The sequence below is a fragment of the Aegilops tauschii genome, chromosome 1, assembly GCF_002575655.3.
Source record: "Aegilops tauschii subsp. strangulata cultivar AL8/78 chromosome 1, Aet v6.0, whole genome shotgun sequence".
NCBI classification, from domain to species: domain Eukaryota; kingdom Viridiplantae; phylum Streptophyta; class Magnoliopsida; order Poales; family Poaceae; genus Aegilops; species Aegilops tauschii.
Genome location: NC_053035.3, coordinates 35,750,049 through 35,767,087, shown reverse-complemented (window position 1 = coordinate 35,767,087; position 17,039 = coordinate 35,750,049). Strand labels below are relative to the sequence as shown.

Sequence of the window (17,039 nt, the reverse complement as noted above, 5' to 3'; positions counted from 1 at the left end):
TGTCTACATACAGCATGAACCGACGATGAGCCAGAGAAAGTCGTGTGCCATTCAGCTTTCTGTGATGTGGTCTTTACATTCTATTTCATCGTGACAGTAATTTAGTGAAGTGCGGTTGTACTGCCATGTTACTGTATTAGTTTGACATCTTTCGTTTCCATTTTCTGTGTGTATCATTTGATGTCCAACTTTAAGAATGATGATGTATTTCGAACAGGAATAAGGGCTAGCATGGAGCACTTGTTATTGTCGAGTAGAATAATTTTTGTGATGTATTTCTGCACGCACGCACGCACGGCCGCCAGACGGATCTCCCGCGCGATCCCACGGTCTGCATGGCTCATGCATGGCAGGCCGTTTTCGTACGTAGACCCAAACACCGGCCCATCCGAGGTTGCAGCTCCGGACGGCCCACGTCACGTACGATCTGGCGCGTTGTTCTCGTGTAACTAAAAATAGTCCCACCTCGCCCCTCGACCAGCTCCTTTACCTGCTTAAATACCTTCATCGAGGTGATTCATTGTTGGATGAAAATGATTCTTCACCCTTACTATGGTTGTCATGCATATTCATAATCATCATGCATATTCTTCATTTAGAGATCATTAATGACTGACGTATTTTTTAAATAAGCGGGGCCCAGTGGGGTGTGCTTGGAAATATTTGAGAAACCTCCATGCACGTTTATCTTCGCTGCATGCAAATCGGGCGGCAGCCGCTGTGCCAGCAGCTGTCAAGGCCTTGATGAATCACTATTCACATGCAGGTCCCCGACTCTTGCATGCAGGTGCCTGGTTTTTGCATGAAGGTCCTTGGGTCGCATCATTGGTTGAGGAAGTATCTCTAGAGTGTTTCGAACTGACATTGCCCAGGGCATAAAAAATTCAAAAAAATACAAAACCTTGGAAACCTAGCATTGTTTGTGCTAGAGATCATGTGTGCCAAACATGTCTATGAAAGAAATTTTAAAAAAAATTATTTTACAATGCCCCCTTGAGGCATAGACCGATGCTTTCAGCAGTCAGTCTAGAGGGCATTATAAATTCAAAAAAATACAAAAACTTGGAAACCTAGCATTGTATGTGCAAGAGATCATGTGTGCCAAAATTGAGGTGATTTGGAGGTGGTCGAAAAAATGCCCGCATTCCGGAGGGACCATTTGGTCTAACTTAAGCCAGTTTTTGAAAAAAGGTGAATTTTTTCACCGCCTCCAAATCACCCAAATTTTCTTGTACATGGTGACACACATGTGCCAAACATGTCTATGAAAATTATTTTACAATGCCCCCCTTGAGGCATAGACCGATGTTTTCAGCAGTCAGTCTAGAGGGCATTATAAATTCCAAAAAATATAAAAACTTGGAAACCTAGCATTGTTTGTGCAAGAGATCATGTGTGCCAAAATTGAGGTGATTTGGAGGTGGTCGAAAAAATGCCCGCATTCCGGAGGGACCATTTGGTACTTAAGCCAGTTTTTGAAAAAAGGTGAATTTTTCCACCGCCTCCAAATCACCCAAATTTTCTTGTACATGGTGACACACATGTGCCAAACATGTGTATGAAAGAAATTTTTGAAAAAAATTATTTTACAATGCCCCCTTGAGGCATAGACCGATGTTTTCAGCAGTCAGTCTAGAGGGAATTATAAATTGAAAAAAATTCAAAAAAATACAAAAACTTGGAAACCTAGTTTTGTTTGTGGAAGAGATCGTGTGTGCAACATGTCTATGAAAGAAATTTTTGAAAACAATTATTTTACAATGTCCCCTTGAGGTATAGACCAACATTTTGAGCATTAAATCAGGGTGTGTACAACTCTAGCTTGTTTTTGCCAAAATGCAGCATGATGGACAGGCTGCAATGGAAATAATGGTGACAAATGAAAAAAATGAAATAGACGAAAAAAGCCCGCCTACTTGCCCGCTTTCACAATTCAACGGTCTGCATACGACTAGTAACCCAATCATTTATTGGGCCAGGATGCAGAGGCCCGCCAGATTGTGAAAACAGGTAGCAAGTAGGCCCCACAGGGCAGGGACGGAGACGGTTAGGCAATGTGCTGCCCGCTTTAGAAAGGAACTTGAGAGGGAAAGCTCAGCCCGCGAGGTGGGACTAAACTTTCTGCACCCCTGGGATGTGCCCGGCGCGAAGCTCGCTTGGGCCTAATTCGGGTGGGCCGTCCCACGCCAGCCTCACCCGCTGGGTCGCTGGATGGACCATTGGGCCATCTCGTTGTCTGCGCCTGAGGCCTGCATGCATGGGAAGGGCGGCGACGTGGGTTTGCATGCGCGGGTGGCGGACGTGCATGCATGCGAGCGAGGCAATTAAAACCTTGTTTTCACACTTTTCGATTCAACGTGGCAATTAAAACCTTGGTTTCACACTTTTTTGATCCACCCGCATGTATTCAACGTGGCAATTAAAGCCTTGTTTCACACTTTTTTGATCCACCCGCATCTATTCAACGTGGCAATTAAAGTGGCATATGGATCGTTCGACGCGGCTAGCTTGAACGTAAGCGCGGTCGGTTCCCTTCCCTCCCCTTTCCCTATTTAAACCACCAGATCTTCCCCGACCTTCTGCTCGCCGACGGGTGCCTCCACGGCTGCGATGGCAGCGGGAGCAGGCACAACGGTCGCTGCACCGCCAGCTTTCACCGCTATGGCGGACTCAGCCGCTCCACCCACGGTTGCAGCCACGGCAGCAGACTGCTCTGCTCCGATGGTTGCCTCCGGCTCGTCCGCCGCATCTTCACGCCCGCGTTTCATCGTCGGTCGAAGACAGGAGGAGGGAGGCGTAGGAAGGGAGGAGGGTGGTGAGGAAGGAAGAGAGGGTGGTTAGGTTCGGGAAAGGACGAGGGTTTTCTACCCGATTTGGGGAAGAAATGCACTGCTCCCGCCTGTTGGAGTTACCGAGAAGCCGCGGGTGCCGATTTGACTTGACACACCCACCCGGCCGTCCCCATTCCACGTGGGGACGTGGCGGTCGTGCACGTGGTCGTGCACCTCCTGCGGTTTGCCATCAATTGCTATCGGTCTCACAAGTGGGTCCCCTTGTCATCCACACAACCACGCCACCACATGTACCACATTTTTCTTTCTCCCCGTCTTGACCACTCCACATCTTTCTTTCTCCCCTTCTCGACCAGCGCCGCCGCCGCCGCCATCTCCCGACGACCCCTCTCTTCGCTGCCGGTGCGCGGCCGCCGCCAACTCCGGCAAGTACGTGAGATCTCCCCTCTTCTTCCCTTTCCCAACCGCGTCTCCCTATGGAGGCAGATCTGAGCCGATTGGCTGTGTTGGAAATATGCCCTAGAGGCAATAACAAATGGTTATTATTATATTTCTTTGTTCATGGTAATTGTCTATTGTTCATGCTATAATTGTATTGTCCGGAAATCATAATACATGTGTGAATACATAGACCACAACGTGTCCCTAGTAAGCCTCTAGTTGACTAGCTCGTTGATCAACAGATAGTCATGGTTTCCTGACTATGGACATGGGATGTCGTTGATAACGGGATCGCATCATTAGGAGAATGATGTGATAGACAAGACCCAATCCTAAGCATAGCATAAAAGATCGTGTAGTTTCGTTTGCTAGAGATTTTCCAATGTCAAGTATCTTTTCCTTAGACCATGAGATCGTGCAACTCCCGGATACCGTAGGAGTGCTTTGGGTGTGCCAAACGTCACAACGTAACTGGGTGACTATAAAGGTGCACTACGGGTATCTCCGAAAGTGTCTGTTGGGTTGGCACGGATCGAGACTGGGATTTGTCACTCCGTGTGACGGAGAGGTGTCTCTGGGCCCACTCGGTAATGCATCATCATAATGAGCTCTATGTGACTAAGGCGTTAGTCACGGGATCATGCATTTGCGGTACGAGTAAAGAGACTTGCCGGTAACGAGATTGAACAAGGTATTGGGATACCGACGATCGAATCTCGGGCAAGTAACATACCGATTGACAAAGGGAATTCTATACGGGATTGATTGAATCGTCGACATCGTGGTTCATCCGATGAGATCATCGTGGAACATGTGGGAGCCAACATGGGTATCCAGATCCCGCTGTTGGTTATTGACCGGAGAGGCGTCTCGGTCATGTCTGCATGTCTCCCGAACCCGTAGGGTCTACACACTTAAGGTTCGGTGACGCTAGGGTTGTAGAGATATGTGTATGCGGAAACCCAAAAGTTGTTCGGAGTCCCGGATGAGATCCCGGACGTCACGAGGAGTTCCGGAATGGTCCAGAGGTGAAGAATTATATATAGGAAGTCAAGTTTCGGCCACCGGGAAAGTTTCGGGGGTTACCGGTATTGTACCGGGACCACCGGAAGGGTCCCGGGGGTCCACCGAGTGGGGCCACCTATCCCGGAGGGCCCCGTGGGCTGAAGTGGGAAGGTAACCAGCCCCTAGTGGGCTGGGCGCCCCCCCATGGGCCTCCCCCCTGCGCCTAGGGTTGGAAACCCTAGGGTGGGGGGCGCCCCACTTGCCTTGGGGGGCAAGGCACCCCCCTGGCCGCCGCCCCCCATCCAGATGGGATCCCTGGCCAGCGCCCCCCCTCCCAGGGGCCTATATAAAGGGGGGGAGGGAGGGCAGCAACATAACAGCCTTGGGCGCCTCCCTCCTCCCCTGCTACACCTCTCTCTCTCGTAGAAGCTCGGCGAAGCCCTGCCGGCATCCCGCTACATCCACCACCACGCCGTCGTGCTGCTGGATCTCCATCAACCTCTCCTTCCCCCTTGCTGGATCAAGAAGGAGGAGACGTCGCTGCATGGTACGTGTGTTGAACGCGGAGGTGCCGTCCGTTCGGCACTCGGTCATCAGTGATTTGGATCACGGCGAGTACGACTCCGTCATCCACGTTCATTGGAACACTTCCGCTCGCGATCTACAAGGGTATGTAGATGCACTCCTTTCCCCTCGTTGCTAGTATACTCCATAGATGCATCTTGGTGAGCGTAGGAAAATTTTAAAATTATGCTACGATTCCCAACAGTGGCATCATGAGCCAGGCCTATGCGTAGTTACTATGCACGAGTAGAACACAAAGCAGTTGTGGGCGTTGATGTTGCCAATTCTTCTTGCCGCTACTAGTCGTATCTTGTTTCGGCAGCATTGTAGGATGAAGCGGCCCGGACCGACCTTACACATACGCTTATGTGAGACAGGTTCCACCGACTGACATGCACTAGTTGCATAAGGTGGCTAGCGGGTGTCTGTCTCTCCTACTTTAGTCGGAACGGATTCGATGAAAAGGGTCCTTATGAAGGGTAAATAGAAATTGGCAAATCACGTTGTGGTCATATGTAGGTAAGAAACGTTCTTGCTAGAAACCTACAAACCACGTAAAAACTTGCAACAACAATTAGAGGACGTCTAACTTGTTTTTGCAGCATGTGTTATGTGATGTGATATGGCCAGAAGATGTGATGAATGATATATGTGATATATGAGATTGATCATATTCTTGTAATAGGAATCACGACTTGCATGTCGATGAGTATGACAACCGGCAGGAGCCATAGGAGTTGTCTTTATTATTTTGTATGACCCGCGTGTCATTGAATAACACTTTGTTGCTAAACGCGTTAGCCATAGAAGTAGAAGTAATCGTTGGCGTGACGACTTCATGAAGACACAATGATGGAGATCATGATGATGGAGATCATGGTGTCATACCGGTGACGAAGATGATCATGGTGCCCCGAAGATGGAGATCAAAGGAGCATAATGATATTGGCCATATCATGTCACTATTTGATTGCATGTGATGTTTATCATGTTTTTGCATCTTATTTACTTAGAACGACGGTAGTAAGTAAGATGATCCCTTATAATAATTTCAAGAAAGTGTTCACCCTAACTGTGCACCGTTGCGAAGGTTCGTTGTTTCGAAGCACCACGTGATGATCGGGTGTGATAGATTCTAACGTTCGAATACAACGGGTGTTGACGAGCCTAGCATGTACAGACATGGCCTCGGAACACACGCAATACACTTAGGTTGACTTGACGAGCCTAGCATGTACAGACATGGCCTCGGAACACGGAGGACCGAAAGGTCGAGCATGAGTCGTATAGAAGATACAATCAACATGGAGATGTTCACCGATCTTGACTAGTCCGTCTCACGTGATGATCGGACACGGCCTAGTTAACTCGGATCATGTTTCACTTAGATGACTAGAGGGATGTCTATCTGAGTGGGAGTTCATTAAATAATTTGATTAGATGAACTTAATTATCATGAACTTAGTCTAAAATCTTTACACTATGTCTTGTAGATCAAATGGCCAACGTTGTCGTCAATTTCAACGCGTTCCTAGAGAAAACCAAGCTGAAAGATGATGGCAGCAACTATACGGACTGGGTCCGGAACCTGAGGATCATCCTCATAGTAGCCAAGAAAGATTATGTCCTAGAAGCACCGCTAGGTGAAGCACCAATCCCAGAAAACCAATACGTTATGAACGCTTGGCAGCAGCGTGCTGATGATTACTCCCTCGTTCAGTGCGGCATGCTTTACAGCTTAGAACCGGGTCTCCAAAAGCGTTTTGAGAAACATGGAGCATATGAGATGTTCGAGGAGCTGAAATTGGTTTTCCAAGCTCATGCCCGGGTCGAGAGATATGAAGTCTCCGACAAGTTCTTCAGCTGTAAAATTTAGGAAAATAGTTCTGTAAGTGAGCACATACTCAGAATGTCTGGGTTGCACAACCGCTTGACTCAGCTGGGAGTTAATCTCCCGGATGACGCGGTCATTGACAGAATCCTTCAGTCGCTTCCACCAAGCTACAAGAGCTTTGTGATGAACTTCAATATGCAGGGGATGGAAAAGACCATTCCTGAGATATATTCAATGCTGAAATCAGCGGAGGTGGAGATCAGAAAAGAACATCAAGTGTTGATGGTGAATAAAACCACTAAGTTCAAGAAGGGCAAGGGTAAGAAGAACTTCAAGAAGGACGGCAAGGGAGTTGCCGCGCCCGGTAAACCAGTTACTGGGAAGAAGTCAAAGAATGGACCCAAGCCTGAAACTGAGTGCTTTTATTGCAAGGGAAGTGGTCACTGGAAGCGGAACTGCCCCAAATACTTAGCGGACAAGAAGGCTGGCAACACCAAAGGTATATGTGATATACATGTAATTGATGTGTACCTTACCAGTACTCGTAGTAGCTCCTGGGTATTTGATACCGGTGCGGTTGCTCATATTTGTAACTCAAAACAGGAACTACGGAATAAACGGAGACTGGCGAAGGACGAGGTGACGATGCGCGTCGGGAATGGTTCCAAGGTCGATGTGATCGCCGTCGGCGCGCTACCTCTGCATCTACCTACGGGATTAGTTTTAAACCTCAATAATTGTTATTTAGTGCCAGCTTTGAGCATGAACATTGTATCTGGATCTCGTTTAATTCGAGATGGTTACTCATTTAAATCCGAGAATAATGGTTGTTCTATTTATTTGAGAGATATGTTTTATGGTCATGCCCCGCTGGTCAATGGTTTATTCTTGATGAATCTCGAACGTGATGTTACACATGTTCATAGTGTGAATACCAAAAGATGTAAAGTTGATAACGATAGTCCCACATATCTGTGGCACTGCCGCCTTGGTCACATTGGTGTCAAGCGCATGAAGAAGCTCCATGCAGATGGACTTTTGGAGTCTCTTGATTACGAATCATTTGACACGTGCGAACCATGCCTCATGGGTAAGATGACCAAGACTCCGTTCTCTGAAACAATGGAGCGAGCAACCAACTTATTGGAAATCATACATACCGATGTGTGCGGTCCAATGAGTGTTGAGGCTCGCGGAGGATATCGTTATGTTCTCACTCTCACTGATGACTTAAGTAGATATGGGTATGTCTACCTAATGAAACACAAGTCTGAAACCTTTGAAAAGTTGAAGGAATTTCAGAGTGAGGTTGAGAATCAACGTGACAGGAAAATAAAGTTCTTACGATCAGATCGTGGAGGAGAATATTTGAGTCACGAATTTGGTGCACACTTAAGGAAATGTGGAATAGTTTCACAACTCACGCCGCCTGGAACACCTCAGCGAAATGGTGTGTCCGAACGTCGTAATCGCACTCTATTGGATATGGTGCGATCTATGATGTCTCTTACCGATTTACCGCTCTCATTTTGGGGCTATGCTTTAGAGACTGCCGCATTCACTTTAAATAGGGCTCGTCAAAATCCGTTGAGACGACACCGTATGAATTATGGTTTGGGAAGAAACCTAAGCTGTCGTTTCTGAAAGTTTGGGGATGCGATGCTTATGTCAAGAAACTTCAACCTGAAAAGCTCGAACCCAAGTCGGAGAAATGCGTCTTCATAGGATACCCTAAGGAAACCATTGGGTATACCTTCTACCTCAGATCCGAAGGCAAGATCTTCGTTGCCAAGAACGGGTCCTTTCTGGAGAAGGAGTTTCTCTCGAAAGAATTGAGTGGGAGGAAAGTGGAACTTGATGAGGTGATAGTCACCCCTTCCGTACCGGAAAGTAGCGCAGTGCGGGAAGATGTTCCTGTGGTGCCTACACCGACTGGGGAAGAAGTTAATGATGATGATCATGAAGCTTCGGATCAAGTTGCCACTGAACTTCGTAGGTCCACAAGGACACGTTCCGCACCAGAGTGGTACGGCAACCCTGTCCTGAAAATCATGTTGTTAGACAACGGTGAACCTTCGAACTATGAAGAAGCGATGGCGGGCCCGGATTCCGACAAATGGCTAGAAGCCATGAAATCCGAGATAGGATCCATGTATGAAAACAAAGTATGGACTTTGACCGACTTGCCCGATGATCGGCGAGCCATAGAAAATAAATGGATCTTTAAGAAGAAGACGGACGCGGATGGTAATGTGACCATCTACAAAGCTCGACTTGTCGCTAAGGGTTATCGACAAGTTCAAGGGGTTGACTACGATGGGACTTTCTCACCCGTAGCGAAGCTGAAGTCCGTCCGAATCATGTTAGCAATTGCCGCATACTATGATTATGAGATATGGCAGATGGACGTCAAAACGGCATTCCTTAATGGCTTCCTTAAGGAAGAGTTGTATATGATGCAGCCGGAAGGTTTTGTCGATCCTAAGAATGCTAACAAAGTATGCAAGCTCCAGCGCTCAATCTATGGGCTGGTGCAAGCATCTCGGAGTTGGAACATTCGCTTTGATGAGATGATCAAAGCGTTTGGGTTTACACAGACTTATGGAGAAGCCTGTGTTTACAAGAAAGTGAGTGGGAGCTCTGTAGCATTTCTCATATTATATGTGGATGACATACTATTGATGGGAAATGATATAGAATTCTTGGAAAGTATAAAGGCCTATTTGAATAAGTGTTTTTCGATGAAGGACCTTGGAGAAGCTGCTTATATATTAGGCATCAAGATCTATAGAGATAGATCGAGACGCCTCATTGGTCTTTCACAGAGTACATACCTTGACAAGATATTGGAGAAGTTCAATACGGATCAGTCCAAGAAGGGGTTCTTGCCTGTGTTGCAAGGTGCGCAGTTGAGCACGGCTCAATGCCCGTCCATGGCGGAAGATAGAGAAAAGATGAGTGTCATCCCCTATGCCTCGACCATAGGGTCTATTATGTATGCCATGCTGTGTACCAGACCTGATGTAAACCTTGCCGTGAGTTTGGTAGGAAGGTACCAAAGTAATCCCGGCATAGAACACTGGACAGTGGTCAAGAATATCCTGAAGTACCTGAAGAGGACTAAGGATATGTTTCTCGTTTATGGAGGTGACGAAGAGCTCGTCGTAAAGGGTTACGTCGACGCTAGCTTCGACACAGATCTGGATGACTCGAAGTCACAAACCGGATACGTGTATATTTTGAATGGAGGAGCAGTAAGCTGGTGCAGTTGCAAGCAAAGCGTCGTGGCGGGATCTACATGTGAAGCGGAGTACATGGCAGCCTCGGAGGCAGCACATGAAGCAGTCTGGATGAAGGAGTTCATTACCGACCTAGGGGTGATTCCCAATGCGTCGGGCCCGATGACTCTCTTCTGTGACAACACTGGAGCTATTGCCCTTGCAAAGGAGCCCAGGTTTCACAGGAAGACCAGGCATATCAAGCGTCGCTTCAACTCCATTCGTGAAAGTGTTCAAAATGGAGACATAGATATTTGTAAAGTACATACGGACCTGAATGTAGCAGATCCGTTGACTAAACCTCTCCCTAGAGCAAAACATGATCAACACCAGGACGCAATGGGTGTTCGATTCATCACAACGTAACTAGATTATTGACTCTAGTGCAAGTGGGAGACTGTTGGAAATATGCCCTAGAGGCAATAACAAATGGTTATTATTATATTTCTTTGTTCATGGTAATTGTCTATTGTTCATGCTATAATTGTATTGTCCGGAAATTGTAATACATGTGTGAATACATAGACCACAACGTGTCCCTAGTAAGCCTATAGTTGACTAGCTCATTGATCAACAGATAGTCATGGTTTCCTGACTATGGACATGGGATGTCGTTGATAACGGGATCACATCATTAGGAGAATGATGTGATGGACAAGACCCAATCCTAAGCATAGCATAAATGATCGTGTAGTTTCGTTTGCTAGAGCTTTTCCAATGTCAAGTATCTTTTCCTTAGACCATGAGATCGTGCAACTCCCGGATACCGTAGGAGTGCTTTGGGTGTGCCAAACGTCACAACGTAACTGGGTGACTATAAAGGTGCACTACGGGTATCTCCGAAAGTGTCTGTTGGGTTGGCACGGATCGAGACTGGGATTTGTCACTCCGTGTGACGGAGAGGTGTCTCTGGGCCCACTCGGTAATGCATCATCATAATGAGCTCTATGCGACTAAGGCGTTAGTCACGGGATCATGCATTTGCGGTACGAGTAAAGAGACTTGCCGGTAACGAGATTGAACAAGGTATTGGGATACCGACGATCGAATCTCGGGCAAGTAACATACCGATTGACAAAGGGAATTGTATACGGGATTGATTGAATCCTCGACATCGTGGTTCATCCGATGAGATCATCGTGGAACATGCGGGAGCCAACATGGGTATCCAGATCCCGCTGTTGGTTATTGACCGGAGAGGCGTCTCGGTCATGTCTGCATGTCTCCCGAACCCGTAGGGTCTACACACTTAAGGTTCGGTGACGCTAGGGTTGTAGGGATATGTGTATGCGGAAACCCGAAAGTTGTTCGGAGTCCCGGATGAGATCCCGTACGTCACGAGGAGTTCCGGAATGGTCCGGAGGTGAAGAATTATATATAGGAAGTCAAGTTTCGGCCACCGGGAAAGTTTCGGGGGTTACCGGTATTGTACCGGGACCACCGGAAGGGTCCCGGGGGTCCACCGGGTGGGGTCACCTATCCCGGAGGGCCCCGTGGGCTGAAGTGGGAAGGTAACCAGCCCCTAGTGGGCTGGGCGCCCCCCCATGGGCCTTCCCCCTGCGCCTAGGGTTGGAAACCCTAGGGTGGGGGGCGCCCCACTTGCCTTGGGGGGCAAGGCACCCCCCTGGCCGCCGCCCCCCATCCAGATGGGATCCCTGGCCGGCGCCCCCCCTCCCAGGGGGCCTATATAAAGGGGGGAGGGAGGGCAGCAACATAACAGCCTTGGGCGCCTCCCTCCTCCCCTGCTACACCTCTCTCTCTCAAAGAAGCTCGGCGAAGCCCTGCCGGCATCCCGCTACATCCACCACCACGCCGTCGTGCTGCTGGATCTCCATCAACCTCTCCTTCCCCCTTGCTGGATCAAGAAGGAGGAGACATCACTGCACCGTACGTGTGTTGAACGCGGAGGTGCCGTCCGTTCGGCACTCGGTCATCGGTGATTTGGATCACGGCGAGTACGACTCCATCATCCATGTTCATTGGAACGCTTCCGCTCGCGATCTACAAGGGTATGTAGATGCACTCCTTTCCCCTCGTTGCTAGTATACTCCATAGATGCATCTTGGTGAGCGTAGGAAAATTTTAAAATTATGCTACGATTCCCAACAGGCTGTTGCCGGCCGGAGCTCGTCGGACCTCTCGATGTCATGTCTGATCTAGATCCAAAAGTTGAAAACGGTTTGGACTGGGTTGGATGACTAGCATGTATAGTTCGGTTTGGTCTAGATTCTAAATGAAAATATCTGGATTGGTTTGGTTTTGATGTGTGCCGTGGATTGGACTCGTTTTAGTTTGGATGCCGAACTATTCCCAGGTTTAGATGAGACGGGCATTGCCATTGTCATTGGCATTGCTTTATTACGTAGATGATAGTAAATAGATTGATTGGCCATTGCCAGTATAGGTTATCACTATGATTTATTATATGTATGATCTTTGTATTGTACTATGTACAATTCAACTTAGAGTTCAACATGTTCTGTGTAGAATGGAGGAAGCACCATGTGGACGCTGCAACTCACGGTGCCGGACCAGCCTTTCTACTGCCACGCTGTTCGGCATCTACTTCCAGCCTTCTTTTGTTGTTGCAGCGGTAACAATTTATATGAACCTTCTGACAGTACATTCTTTTTTTTTTGCTATTTCCACTAATGTATTGTGTCTGTTATTTGTTTTTATCTTACACAGATCGTACCATGCAATGTGAGATTTCCATTCAATGAGCTCATCGGAGACACCGTGACCTTCGACGCTCTTGGGGGCCCATACACTATGCAGGTCGAGAAGGGGCGAAAGATAACCCAGATAGGAGGAGATGATTGGGATCGTTTCATCGCTCGCATGCGTCTTAGTGGGGGTGAATTGATCCGCTTCTCCTTCAGAACAGATAGGCCCAGGATTTCTGTTATCTATCTAAATTTGATTCCGGATAGTGAGGATGATGTTCATGAGGAGGAAGATGGTGCTGATTCAGATGATGACGACTCAGATGATGATGAGAACCCACTTGTTGAATACCTGTATGCCCAAGGACTCAGACTGGGCGACAAGGAAATCGGCAACCTCTGGGACATGCTTCCGCTACGTGAAGACTACCTAGGGAAGCCATTCGTGACCCGCCTCACAAGGATGAATGTTAAACGGCATATCATGGTATGTTACTTAGTGTGGTAATTACATGATATGCATGCTTAGTTAGTGTAGTAGTTCATATGATATGCATGTTGTAGTACTGTGATGAGAGGCCTAGTTTAGAATTCATTTAGTGAAGAATTTTATGACATGCATGTAGTGTAGTAATATGCGATGATATGCTTAGTGTACGCAGTAATCTAATGATATGCCTAATTACTGTAGTAATTTGATGCTTGGCGTATAGTGTAGTGATGTGATGATATATATGCTCAGTGTTGAATCCAATGATATAAGTGTCTTGAAGTGTATGCTTTGTTGATAATTGCACGTGACATGATCATATATCATGTCAACTGTTTTCAGAAATTACCTAAGAGGTTACTTGATAGCTGTGGCATCGACCCGGACGAAGAAGGCATGGCTGCTGGACTACGCCTTACCAGAACGGGCTCCATCACCAGCTGTGCCTATGCAGTGGACACAGACGGTCGTACTGTCTTGAGAAGGGCAGGCTGGAAGAAGTTCCTTCGTGGCAAGAATCTTCGGGTAGGACAGGCCATCCTACTCACTGTTGCGAACACCAGTCGCCATGACTTGAGGATGATGATCACCATCCACCTCATTTAGAACTTGTTATGTTAGCTCTTGTTTGCGAGTACTTGTCGTGTATTACCGTACCTATATCTACTCATATCTAGGTACTATTGCTTGTGATGGATTGCAACTATTATTAACTGGTAACTAATGCTCTACTAGCTATGATTATTCCACTGTGTGGTGTTTTATAGACTGTAGTGTGACATGGTAACTATTATATATGGTAGAGGCTGGTCTCTAAGACCTTGTACAATGCAAGGTGCTTAGGGATGTGCTTAGAAAAATAAAGCGGTTTTTTCTGAAGCACCAGTGCCTATTTCTACAGGAGAGACGCCTAGTTAAGCGTCTACCTTGTACAAATAAGCACCGGTGCTTAAGGAAAACCTAGTTTATTTCTCTAAGCACCTCTCTTAAGCACGCTGCATTGTACAAGGCCTAATTGGACCGACATGTTGAACTAGTATCAATGGTAGAGGCTGGCTGCCACAAAGTTCCATTCACAAGCTACTATGAATTTGAAATAATGCATAAACAAAATACGAAGCTTTTCTTAAGCACAGGTGCTTATTTGTACAGGGTAAACGCTTAACTAGGCGTCTCTCCTGTAGAAATAGGCACCAGTGCTTCAGAAAAACCCTGTTTATTTTTCTAAGCACCACCGTACGCATCAAGCATTGTACAAGGCTTATCATGCATCACCAAAATAGTATTAACAACTTGGAACACTAAACCAGAGTAGCAGCAAACTCTTAAGATAAACGGCAGATCAACCACCGCACAACATAAGTTCAGACACACCATAGGACATAAGTTTAGACACACCGAACAACAAAGAAACATAGATATCATAAAAGGACACTGCGCTAGCAACTTGAAGGAAGACTTTGATCTCTCTTCATGCCGCGTAGTGGCAGTGGTAGTAGGGGTCAGCCTCCTGTGCTTCTGAAATTTCCACACCTGATTTGATGTTGTCTATTATCTTCCAAGCCTTGTAGGTGGCGTACGCATCCTTCGCTGCGTACTCGATGAGGTAGTCTGGCAACGGGCTGATCCCCCACAGTTTATGGTCTTCGGTCCTGTTGATCTTCTTCTTCATGTTTTGGTAAAATGGGTGGATGACGCTGGCTGCAACATCAGCCAAGGAGTCGTACTGCTTCTTTCTGCCGGCATATGGAACTCTATAGTTTTTCTGAATGTCGATGTACTTTTCATGGTTGATCTCCAAACCAGACATCTTCAGCATCTCTTTGTCATTATGAATGCTGAAACCGGCAAAGGTGAACAACTTCTTCTCCTGGAGGAAGCTCTTGAGGCGCTTGGGCCTTCAAGGGGAGAGACATATTGAAGATTAGTAGTAATTTTGAAGATTTAGGAGTTGTTTGGTTTGTGACTAAGTTTGCCAAAGATTGCCACACCTAAGGTTAGGCAAGTTTGACCAACTTAGGTGTGTGTTTGGTTCAAGCCACACCTTAGGCAAGCCACACTTGGGTCCCACATGGCATACACACAAAAAGTGTGGCAAGATTCCCTTAGGCTTGCCAACTTGTGGCCCTCATTTTGATGAACTAACCTTAGGCAAACTTGGCAAAAAATTGTGGCAAAGTGTGACAATGCTAGTGCTAGAACCAAACACTACGAGTGATGAATGCATGAAGTACATGATGTTATTTCTCTTTTTGGATCATACAGTTGAAAATAACACTACAGCAAACTACTTCACTACATCAACTTCAGAAACAACTTTTAATACATCTAGTCCAGTGCATCCACACCGGTAGACACAACACTAATGCATCAATATCAGAAACTACACTAGTATATCAGAAACTACACTAGTAGACACAACACTAATACATCTAGTCCAGTGCATCAACTTCAGAAAATAACACTAATGCATCCACAGCGGTAGACACAACACTAATGCATCAAGATCAGAAACTACACTAGTATATCAAGTTTGGTGATTAATCTGGTGCAAGATTTTAAGATACTAATCCAGTGCATCAGGGTAAAAATCTATGCCAGTGCATGTACTTGAGAAACCACACTAGTGCGTCCACTTCACAATCTACACTAGTACATGCAGTTGAGAAACTAGGGTATATGAGTAGGATGGCTCACCATTTTGTGGCCGCAGCGATGTGGTAGACCAGGCAGAGTTCATCCACGCATAACTGCAGAACTGCTGCGTACTGCGGAGGTTCTTCATCCCTGGTATACTCCACATCAACGCCGACGAATCTAGGATACCTGCCGACGGCTTTCATGAAGAGCCTCGTGAGCATTTCGTCGGCAGTGTCTGGATTGCTGGTGCAGACGACCTCCAGCGTCTCTTTGCCGTGGAGTTCCACCTTGTCAAGTTTGGTGGTGTAGTCGCGCTTCTCACCGGGGACCTGAACGTCGTCTTCCTTGATGCTCTACTCTTCCTTGATGCTCTGGTAGGACGTCTCGCCACAGTGACGCTTGGTAGACGGCTCCTCCGCCATTGCCCTTCTCCAGCGACGGCCGTTTTGAGACAGAGACGGTGGTTGCAGTTTGTGGAGTAGATGGACGTGGTTCGCATAATGAGGGAGGAATGGAGGAGAAGGTGCCTTTTTGAGTTCTGGGGGAGGCAGTTCGTCGCGTGAGGGAGGCGCTCGTCGTTATCGTGATCGTGGGGGTCGTGGGGTTCGTGTTGTTCGTCTTCCATTCTGTAACCACCCACGGTCCTGCATCGTGGCCCATATCACTGGGTTTGTAGTCGTATGCAGGCCGTGGTGTGTGAGAAAACTCATGTTAGGTAGGTGGGCTTTTCTCCTCCTTCACCCGGCGGCCGTGATGTAAACATGAGAAGCAAGTTTGCTAAGGTTGTAAACGGACCGAATATTTTTTCTACATCTTTGTATCAACATGAAAAGCAATCATGACTAGTTTGCTAAGGTTGTCGGCATTTGTATGGATTTTCTAAGTTTTCTGCAACGATAAAATGCTTAAAACACTTCTGACATGTTGCGATGTTTTCGGTATTTAGTGGTCTACTCGCTGGGATTATTCCACTGTGTGATGTTTTGTACGTGCCAGGTTGTAGTATGAAATGCTAACTGTTCTATATGGTAGTGGTTGGTCTCTAATTGGACCGACATGTTGAACTAGTATCAATGGTAGAGGCGTTTCGTTGTGCGCCACATCCAATAGTTCACATAATTAATTATCCAAAGATTAAGGTATCAAACCCTTGGTCATACAAAGCAACATTTCATTCCTAAAAATTAAGGTACTTCCACATTCAAACTAACTACTACTACAAATTCGAAGGAACTACTTAATACATTAACAGCACATAGGGAAGTGGCCCTGGTCCAACGGCTTGAGAAAGGACGAACAAAAGCTGAAAGAAGAAGGATCAGCCAGTAG

At 46.8% G+C, this 17,039-nt stretch overlaps 1 protein-coding gene across 1 annotated transcript; it reads right to left on the bottom strand.

Annotated features, from left to right (window-relative positions):
- Positions 1-14,541: 14,541 nt before the first annotated feature.
- LOC109784925 (uncharacterized) lies at positions 14,542-15,931 on the bottom strand. Its single transcript, XM_020343542.1, has 2 exons — positions 15,768-15,931; positions 14,542-14,968 (listed from the first exon to the last, which is right to left on the bottom strand). The coding sequence occupies exons 1-2, from the start codon at positions 15,929-15,931 to the stop codon at positions 14,542-14,544; spliced, it is 591 nt and encodes a 196-aa protein (XP_020199131.1).
- Positions 15,932-17,039: the final 1,108 nt, after the last annotated feature.